General features: G+C 36.4%; 1 protein-coding gene across 1 annotated transcript in view; it reads left to right on the top strand.

The window, feature by feature from the left end:
- OSBPL8 (oxysterol binding protein-like 8) overlaps positions 1-11,119 on the top strand; it is a gene marked incomplete at its 3' end in the record, with an annotated part of 87,064 nt that overhangs the window by 46,303 nt on the left and 29,642 nt on the right. The window contains exons 3-5 of the mRNA XM_008591516.1: positions 4,032-4,109; positions 5,958-6,059; positions 8,532-8,735. Of these exons, the coding sequence (XP_008589738.1) occupies positions 4,032-4,109; positions 5,958-6,059; positions 8,532-8,735 (384 nt within the window). The remainder of the gene's footprint in view (positions 1-4,031; positions 4,110-5,957; positions 6,060-8,531; positions 8,736-11,119) is intronic.

Genomic DNA, 11,119 nt, shown 5'->3' on the forward strand with positions numbered 1-11,119 from the left:
AAAAAGTATCAGTGCTGTCATTTTGGTCATGGGATTGGTGTTAATTGTTATTTCTTAAAATGCATAATTGAGACTTGTAAACACAATGGAATGCATCCTTGTCACTCCCAAAACATTTTTTTTAATAAAGGCAATTCTTTTTTCTCATGCGTCCTTTCCTAGGCGTTTTCATAGTATGAATGAGAGAACTGGAAAAGTGAGTTAATCAGATTATCCCAAAATAGCATTTTTAAATGAATGTTTAATTGTCCATCTCAATGAAAGGAATCACCAGCATAAGTAACATATCTAGCATGGTAAAAGGAATCCTATCACAAGCATAAGGGGTTTCTGAGCCCATGTCTCTTAACTTCATCCTCTAACCATCTGTCTACTTGTCTGCAGGTTTTCTAAGTTGTCTGTTACTTGCTTTAAAAAATATATTTACCTGGACATTTAAAAAACTTATTCAAACCAGAATATCTGTTGTCACTGTAACTTATTATTGTTGTTGTTCCTCATATCTGTAGTATTTTATACAAATTGAGCATCCCTAATCTGAAAATCTGAAATCTGAAACTTTTTAAGTACTACATGACACTTGGAGGTTTCAGATTTCAGATTTTTCAATTAGTGATGCTCAATCAGTTAAGTATCTGCAGATATTCCAGAATCTGAAAAAATTCAAAACACTTCTGGTCCCAAGCATTTCGGATAAGAGATATTCAACCTGTAGTTTTTCAAAGCAAATTGCAAGTATTTTCATACATTAATGCCTCACTTATTTAAGGGTAAGATTTTTGACAACACCTGCAGTCTGGAGTACAGTCATAAACCTGAAATATACTATATATCAAGTACTATGTTCAACACTTTATGTACGCTACTGCGTTTAACCCTGAAAGCAACCTTATCAGTTAGTAGTAGTATCTTCATTTTACAAATGAGGAAACTAAGACTGACAGATTAAATAACTTTTCAAAGTCACATAGCCTGTAAGAGGACAACAGTTTAAGGGGGAAAAGAAAAGAAAGAAAAAGAGAATAAAGTAAGAATATAATGTGCTAAGTATTCTAAGGCCATTTAATGAAGAGGCAAGCAGTACTACATGTTAAACCCTGTGGTCATCATGAAGATAGTTGTCAATAAAGTTTATGAAGGAAGGGAAACTTAGTTTAGTAAACTTTCTCCAACAAAAAATGATTTATGGTTTTTGGTATTTCAAATATATATTGATTTGGCAAACTGAGGTAGTTATGTATAAAATGACTATATAACTTAGCTGTCAGTTCATTTCTTTTTTTCAGAACTAGACTGCACAATATGGCAAAGATTCCTTAAGATATGTGTGCTCTGATTTACCAAGCTCTTGTGACACCTTTCTGGGCTGCTGGTTTCTAATGTACTGGAATCTGGTAGGAATAACCAAGCCAGATCTTGTCATTAGTTGAGGAAACAGATTTTTTGTTGTTCATAAAGATAAATCTTAAATTTGAGTCTAGATGAGATACTATATGAATAGTTTTAAAAGGTGAGAAATCAATATAACGAGATAGCTAAGAGCATGAGGCTGGGAATTAGACCAGAGTACAAATCCCAGATCATTTACTTACTGGCTGTGTGACTTTGGGGAGATATCAAATCTGTTGGTCTTAGTTTCCTCATTAGTAAAAGGGAGATATACTTCTATCTCATAGGGTTGCTTTGAGTATTAAATGAGATAGTGCACATAGTGTTTGACATAATACTTGACAAACAGTAAACAGCCATTAACTTTTAAGCTATTACTTACTATTAGTATTCTTCATTTAATAGTATCTAAAAAGTACATTATAATATACAGTTTCCTGAGTTGTGGAAAATAGAATATCCTGATGATTTTTTATTTTAAATTTTTTTAGTTATTATTAGCATATTCATTCTTACAAATTGTGATATTTCTTTTCTTTCTTTTTTTTTTTTTTTTTTAAAAGATGACCGGTAAGGGGATCTTAACCCTCGACTTGGTGTTGTCAGCACCACGCTATGACCGGTAAGGGGATCTTAACCCTCGACTTGGTGTTGTCAGCACCACGCTATGACCGGTAAGGGGATCTTAACCCTCGACTTGGTGTTGTCAGCACCACGCTATGACCGGTAAGGGGATCTTAACCCTCGACTTGGTGTTGTCAGCACCACGCTATGACCGGTAAGGGGATCTTAACCCTCGACTTGGTGTTGTCAGCACCACGCTCAGCCAGTGAGCGAACCGGCCATCCCTATATGGGATCCGAACCCGTGGCCTTGGTGTTAGCAGCACCGCACTCTACCGAGTGAGCCACAGGCCGGCCCCAAATTGTGATATTTCTTTATGCCCTTTACCCGACCTATCACTTCCCAAACTCCCTCCCTCCCTAGAGGACTTAAAAAGGACAGTGCGTAAAGTGCGCACTCTCTCTCTGTCTGTCTTTCTCTCGGTCTCTGTCTCTGTCTCTGTCTCTCTCTCTCCCCCTCCCTCCCTTCCTCCCTCCCTCTCTCCCTCCCTCCCTCCCTCCCTAGCAGCCAGTTATGAGTGTAAACATGCAGTATTTGTTTCTTTGGCTTATTTTACTTAACATAATTTTCTCTCCTGATGATTTTAAACCATCATATTCCTCTAACAGTAGCCATACCACCTTTGGGTTTCCAGGGCCAAGGAGAAGACAGACACCTATTCAGCTTGAGGAATTTTGTGAAATTGTTTTGGCATCAAAGTATATGCCATCATCATGGGAGTAAGCAATATGATGTTTCAAACCCAGTTCTTAAAGGAGTAACTTTAGCAAAAGTTTAACTAGGTTGATCCCTACCTTCTACATTGAGAATTGTTTGCAGTTCCCTTCCCCTTCTAGTTCAGCTGGTTACTGCCATCATCATAATAACCAATATTTCATAATAAGTAGCAGAGGCATAGGAGAGATGAGCTGCAAGTGCCATTTTCATTTTTATTTTATCAATTCATTAGTTATTTATCGAGTCCTTTTTCTTCGGGTAATACACTGGGTGTCTTTGATGAATAAACATGGTGCCTCCCTTCTGGAGCTTAAAATTGAGTGAAGGAGTTTGTAACAAAGTTTTCTATCCTTGATCAGATCTAGTGATATGGTGCAGATCTGGCCATTCAACATTTGAAAGCCACCATTTGGATCAAGTCCCTTATGCTTTCTTGGCACTAGGAGTACTGCTAAGAACTTTAAGTACCTTCTCCTATGTCTAACAATAGGTAAAAATGAAAATCATAGTACATTGAACGAACATGTTTAATTTTGTTGCTCCCAGATTTATAAAAATGGCTTTTAGTTTTGTGCTTTTCTACTTTGGTGAAAGAGTGTGGTCTCTTTAAACAAGCACTGAATTAGGAAACCCAGGTTCTGATCCCTGCTGTATTAATGATTTTTAGTTTGGAAAATCAACCTTCCTGGGCCTCCCTTTCCTGTTTTATAAAATGGAGATAAAATTGTCAGTTGTGCCCATTTTTCAAGGTTCTTATGAAAATCAAATAAAAATATGAAGTATATACTGAAAATCTGGAAACAAATTTAAAACATTAATGATAATTTAAGTTCACTGGATAGTAGGAAGAAGTAGATTCTGGGAATATTGGTTTTTAAACACTACAAATTAGATAGAGTAGTTGGATTTACATGGCTTGGTTTTCTATTCAAAATATTTCCACTGTTAAAGAAAATTGCTTTGGCTACTTTTGTTCTAGGAATAACTAAATAATTGTATATGTTCTTAGAAATACTCTGAAAAACAGAATGTAAAAATTTACAAATGATTTTATTTAACTTTACATTGTGGATTGATTAGTTTTTACTTTTGCATATTTGTGTGTTTAAGGTGGGTTCATTTTTAAACACAAATGCTATATAGGGAAAATCGATATTTGAAAATCAATATTTGTTCAAATCATAGCAATAAATAGGAAGAATGTCACAAACATACCTTTAACATTAATTTTTATATGAGGTGTTGAATAAATGAAGGTTTTAATTATTATTTCTCTTCTGTTCATTTCTATGTGATTTTAGTCTGAATCTAAACTTTATAATGGCTCTGAGAAGGACAGTTCAGCTTCAAGCAAGCTCACAAAAAAAGAATCTCTTAAGGTTAGTTCCCACAGTTATTTCTGGAAAGTAACATGTTGTTCTCTGTGTGTGCTTTTGAGAATAGGTTAATAAGTTGAAGAAATGTATGTGTGCATTCCTAAAGGAACAACAACAACAAAATATCTAGAGGGACAGACAGGCACACATAGAAAATGTTAATATACATGTGGTACACTGAGATCAGCTGATAGGGCTGCTTGATGCCTGCCCCAGGGTGGGCTGCTTCAGGCCACCTGGCCCCTCCAGGGGCTGAGGACTTGATATCTCTATACACCTGTGCCTGAGTACACATCACTGTGTTGTGGAACACCTGATGGGAAACTCTGACACCTACTGAAATTAAAGTTTGCTAACTGCTAGGTCATGGGCTGAATTTGGCCCATAGATAGATATATTTTGTTTGACCTATGTAATAATTAAAAAATTTGAACCAATAATTCAAAGTTCAGACTCCCAGTTTCTCTTTAGGAATATGTAGTTTTGTACCTAACTTCCTGCATCCACAGAATCTGGAGCTTAAGGAACACGTGCTTCACGACTGGGTCTGGTTCCTGTCCAATCTGTTTTACCCGTTTGTGTTCTGTGCCTGATCTTGTATGCATCTGCATTCACAGTCTCATATGGAATCTGTTAATTCAGATATGCATATTCATAAAAGCCAAAAGTCTAAAGTTTTTTAGGTGGAATTATCAAACTTGTATTATATGTATGTAGTATCTTTACCATTAAATGCAGCTTTTATGGTGGAAGATTTTTTGTTAGGTTTTTAAAAAAATGTAGTCACTAACAGGTTGTCATCCCTCTTCCCCCATCCAAATAATAATAACAAAGCAGTAATAAGACTGCATTAATCCACTGCTGCTTTCCTAAATAATCTCAAAAGCAACTTACTTATAAAAGTAGAACTTTGATGTTTTGAATGAACACATTTCATTTTCATGGTTTATTAATTATTTATATTTTACATATTAGTATCAGGAAAGAGAGCAAAACTTCCAATTACAAACAGTTGCAGCATTGTTCGTAATATGAGAAAACTGGTAACCGAGTAGATTTCTATCAATGAGAGAATATATTAAGAAAAATTATAGAAACAGTATATTGCTTAGAGGTTTAAGAGTATAGCTTTTGGAGCCAGTCTACCTGTTTGAATTCTGACTCTACAGCTGTGTGATTCTTGGCAATTTATTCTCTCTGCCTTAGTTTTCTCATCTGTAAAGTAAGGATAATAATAGTTCTACTTCATAAGATTATTGTGAGGGTTAAATTAGATAATGGTAATGCAGATGAAATGCTTAGAACAGTGACTGGCACATAGAATGTGTTCAGTGTTAGCTCTCTGTTTTACTTATACTAGGAATCATATTTAGCAGTTAAAAGAATGAGGAAACTCTCCGATAAATATTGAGTGGGAGAACTTTTTTCTATATGTTAAAAAAACACAAGAGCTATGTATTTCTATAGATTGTGTACATAGAAAAGGTCTGAAAGGATAGTGTTTTCCAGAAGCTTAACAATGGTCAACTTGGGGGGAATAGGATGGGGTGTAATAAAGGTGGTTTTTAGCTTTGTGTTTTTTGAAATTTTTGCCATGAGATTATTGTGTAGTTAAAAGGAGATAAAATTCTTTTAAAAAGATAAAGACTAGTGATCAGGAAAACTAGATTCTAGCCTTGGTTGTCTAAAAATTCCTTCTAGCTCTAAAACAAACAAAAAACTATAGTTCCTAAGATACTAGAATCCTAAAGAGGTTTAGAATTTTATATTCTACATTCTGTAAACCTAAAAAATTGCAAAGAAATTGCTCATTTCTATTGAGTTTTTAATTTTTCTATTTCTATGAAATAGGTGCAAAAGAAAAATTACCGAGAAGAAAAGAAAAGAGCCACAAAGGAGTTGCTCAGTACAATTACAGATCCTTCTGTTATTGTTATGGCTGATTGGTTGAAGGTCAGTGTGTATTGAATCTTGAATTTGGATTGCTGGATATGTACCTACTGGAATGGAAAAGCTCAGAGTGCACCTAAAGCCCACAAGACAAAGAAATTCCTAGGATAATTGTTTTTCACTGTCAGAGAAAGTATTAATTGTATCCCATAGGTTCTTTGTTCCAATCTTATTGGGAAGAAGGAACCTTAAAGTCTCTCTTAATGATAGCATCAAATATGTGTAGCAGTTCTTTTAAAAAGGCTTTTTGATTGTGTGATTTTTTTTGTCTAATACACATGCTGTAAAAAAACATTTTTGCTATTCAAATAATCATTTAGTATTATTGTAGAGTTGATATATCATTATTGAGATGAGACAAAGTTAATATAAAAGATAATTTGAAAAGCATTAATTATCAAGGACACCTATTGCTGTTTCCATATCCTATTCTTTTGGCCTCTGGTAATTTTTATTTTTATTTTATTTTCCCTCGTCCCCGTCATTCTGTCCTCTTTCTCATTCTTATCTGAAGGATGGATGGTAGGAATCTTTCAGACTAATTCTAACTTTAAGAATGATCTTTGTATTCAGTGCTGTATCCCACAGATAAACACAATCAATATGTTTCAATAAAAATAAAAAAGAAAAACTTTTTTAAAAAAAGAAAAAAATGATCTTTAGAGAGTAGAACAGTGGTTATTTTACCATAGGCTGGGAAAGGGAGGGAGGTGGGGGTAATGGGGAAAGGTTTGTCAACAGGTACAAAGTGGCAGTTAGCTAGGAAGCATAAGTTCTGATGCTCTAGGATGACAATAGCTAATAATATTGTGTATTTCAAGATAGCTAGAAAAGAGGATCTTGAATATTATAAACCACAAAGAAATGATAAATGTTTAGGTAATGGATATGCTAACTATTCTGATTGGATCATTATACAATATATGCTTGTATCAAAACAACAAACTGTACCCCATAAAAATGTATAATTAAAATAAACTTATAAAAATGAATAATCTCATAAGACTCTGACTCCCTGAAAGTTTTAGTGCCTAGCATTCACCTAAGAATCACTCTAGCCCTGAAAGATTTCCACTTTCCCCAAGAGTTGCTAAGACCTCTAACCTGATAATAAACCTTATAAGATCTGTCATAGAAGTTCCTTCACTGAGATGTGAATCTACTGATAATTTCCCTGAGAATTCAAGTAATGCTAGAGTCAGTCTTGTGCTAAAAATACCTTGTAAGTTATTTTGGCTCTACTTAGAAGTGTATTAGCTCCAGATCTCACCTGGGATTTTCAGAGTTAAACCTACCCTACATAAGTCCTCAACATATCCCCTGGCTGCTTTTCTAAACCTTATCTTCATTCTGATAATTTGTCCTCCATGTTCTACTGTCTCATCTCCAAAATCCAGAATGTTACCTCAGGATAACTCTCTTCCATTCGCTTCTCTTGTCTTCAGTCTTTTACGTATACATATACCTTTTCTCAAAGCTTTTCTCTTTTCTTCTTGCCTGTCTCGGAACTCCCCCTTTCTAAATTTTTCTCGCTTAGAGTTACTATGGTATGCTTATTTGGGGGGTTAGGGAGCCCTACATTTATTTTTTAATTCATGTAAGTGCATTAAGAGAACATGTTGTACAGTAAATAAAAGTGAAGATAATACCTATTTTAATCTAAATATTATATTAGCATCCTTTTCAGTATTGTGAATTTGCATAGAAACAATTTCAATAGATTACAGAAAGAGAAATTTATAGAAAAAACTAGTTATACGCTTCTTATTGACATAGTATGAAACACAAGCATGAGGAACATTTTATGAGAAAAGAGATTCAAGTAGTTCGTGTTGTAAAATTTCCACCAAGAAATTTATATGTTGTACTTTATGTAATTACTAAGAACAAAGTAATTTAGAGAAGATAATTTTAGGGACTAGGAGGAGGTTCTTTCCTCTTCCAACCACTCACCAAATATTTAGGGAATGCCTGGTGTGTGCCAACAGTATTTTCACTACCGTTGATGTAATAGTAGGGGGGAGGGATTTTTAAAAGGCAGAACAGTCATATACTCACACAAATAAAATTACAGCTATGATAAATTTTACAAAAAGAAGAATCTCAGCACTAAGAAAGTATATTTTAGTGGCCCTTGACTTGGTCAGAGAGGTGAAGAAAACTATTCTACTGAGTACATTATTTTGAAACCATTGACCTAGTCTCCCACAAAAAAATTTTTTTTCAATCCTTCTCCTTCTGAATCCCACTAAAATTTAAGTTTCTTAGAAGAAGGAGCCGTTTCGTTTTCATGTCTATTTGCAGTGCTTGTGATGTAGTTAGTAGCTTTAAAAAAAAAAAATCTATTAAATCTAAAGCTTACTTGTTATAGAAATTTTAGATTAAAACATCCTATTTGCCAGTACTTAGTTTGTATCTTGTAGAGCACAAAGAGAAAAACATATATTAATTTTTAAAATAAATTTCTTTCTGTAGATTCGTGGTACTCTAAAAAGCTGGACCAAGTTGTGGTGTGTGTTGAAACCTGGGGTGCTACTGATCTATAAGACCCAAAAAAATGGTCAATGGGTAGGAACAGTCCTTCTGAATGCCTGTGAAATCATTGAGCGTCCATCAAAAAAAGATGGCTTTTGTTTCAAACTTTTCCATCCTTTGGAGCAGTCTATTTGGGCAGTAAAGGTACGTAAGTACTTGTCACATTAGGTGTAAAGGTAAAGATGACAATCTGTGAGTAGAACTGAGATAAATCAATCGAATGATCTCTGTCCTCTGCCAGGACTTATAAATTTGTTTCTGTTTTCAAGCATTATTCCCCTTTCTGTCTCTACCCACGATGAAACGTACACCAAAAGGTTTTGTGTACCTTTAAGATCTAATTTTTAAAATTTAAGATGTTTCCCAAATTTATATCACATCTGACTCTCTGTTATGTATTGGGAATTCAATTTGTACTGTGTTTTTCAATTTGTAATTACCATCTCTGCTTTGTAACATTGTATCATGTTTACTGTGTTTTCTTCTCATTTTCCAAATGGTAAGATCCTTCTAGAACAGAAGCTACTGTTTATTTTTGTGGTCTTCTCTGTAGTGATGTAAATGTGTGATCGTAAGCCTGTAAGCAGAAGCAGTCCTATTTACTCTTAAGGGAGGCCATTTTCTTTAGAGACGGAGTTCTAATGCTGTTGTAACTAGAAAGCATTACTGTGGTCACTAACGTGCTATAAAAGCAGAAATAACCACGAAAATAGAAATGCCTTATTTGATTAGGTATCAAATCCAGTAGACATGCAGTGCATACTAACCAAATAAATGAGCGTAGTTTAAGTTTTTACAAACTGATTATTGCCTAGTTTCTAAGAAGGTCAGTTACCCTTGAATAAAGGGTTTTGAACTCCTCCTTTAAGGAAAACCACCTAACGAAATTAGAGCTAACTAAAAGTCGCTTCAGCCTTTTTCCCTCCTCCTTTTGTATTGCTTAATTAGGCAACATATGTATACCTAGGAAAAGACCTGGACTTTTTTTTTTTTTCTCCCTTTTTTGTCTTTTTTCGTGTCCGGCAACAGATCGCAACCCTCAGTGTCGCGCCCGTACCGGACCGGGACCGGCAACGGGATCGCAACCCTCGGTGCTGCACCCGCACCTCGCTCAGCCAGTGAGCGGGAACTGAACCCTCGGCAGGAGCGCTGCCACGCTCCCAAGCGGCGCACTGTAGCAGTGCGCCACCGGGCCGGCCCAAGACCTGGACTTTTTATCTTTATTTCAGAAGTCTTGAGTCATAGCAGGAATAAATTTAGAATTAAAAAGTTAGTTCCATTCTGGGATTAGGTGCCTCCCCCAGGGGAAAGAATTTAACCCATAGAACCTCTGCTTTTGAGCTGATGTGGGAAAAACAAAACTGAGTAAGAGTGGGAAAGGTACACACTGTCTTTCCTCTACTCTCTCTCAGCAACAAGCACAACCAACAACACACAGGAGACAGACTTCTGATTTCTGTGTCCCAGTATGTGGGGATTTTTTCCCACCTGCAAGCAAGCCAGCAATTCTTCAGTGGACACCAACAGGTTGTTCTCCAGCTCAACTCTGACACTACCTACCTAGATAGCATCAGATCCTACAGGTTGAGGGCTCACTCCCCCAGACTGTCCTCCACTTCAGATGCCAGTCACAATCCAGGCCTGTGGAACTTCTTTTTTTTTTTTTCCTTTTTGTCTTTTTTCGTGTCCGGCAATGGACTGCAACCCTCAGTGTTGTGCCCGGACCGGACCGGCAACGGGATCGCAACCCTCAGCGCTGCACCCACACCTCGCTCAGCCAGTGAGCGGGAACCGGTCTGTATGTGGGATCCGAACCCTCGGCGGGAGCGCCACCAGGCCAGCCCGTTTGTTTTTTTTTTTTTTTGGAACTTCTAACCCACTAGCTATAAACCAGGGTTCTCACAGCCCCTCCTTGGGTTCAATTAGTTTGCTTGAGCTGCTCACAGAACTCAGGGAAACATTCTTACGTTTACCGGTTTATTATAAAGGATACAGGTGAAGAGACGTGTAGGGTGAGGGATGCAGGAAGGAGCACAGAGCTTCCATGCCCTTCCCGGGTATGCTACCCTCCAGGAACCTTCATATGTTCAGCTATCCAGAAGCTCCCTGAATGTAGGCCTCTTGTGTTTTTATGGCGGCTTCATTACATAGGCATGATTGATTAAATCATTGGCCACTGGTGATCAACTTAACCCCCTGGAGGTTGGGGGGTCACCTAGGTCTTTCCTGTGACCAGCTCCCATCCCAAAACTACCTAGGGGCTGACAGCCATTGGAAAAGAGTCTTACCTCTTTGGAGATTCTAAGGATTTTAGAATCCTTAGTATGTCAGAGGACAGGAATGAAGACTAGATATATATTTTCATAGTATCACAGATATTTATATATAATGTGGTTCTCAAGTAAAGAAAATGACTTTCAAAACTTTTCTTTTTGGGGGCAGCTGGCCAGCATGGGGATCCAAACCCATGACCTTGATGTTATAAGGCCGTCAAAACTTTTTTTTTTTTTTTTTTTTTTTTTTTTTTT

Source organism: Galeopterus variegatus, unplaced genomic scaffold (assembly GCF_000696425.1).
Source record: "Galeopterus variegatus unplaced genomic scaffold, G_variegatus-3.0.2 Scaffold6983, whole genome shotgun sequence".
Lineage (NCBI taxonomy): Eukaryota > Metazoa > Chordata > Mammalia > Dermoptera > Cynocephalidae > Galeopterus > Galeopterus variegatus.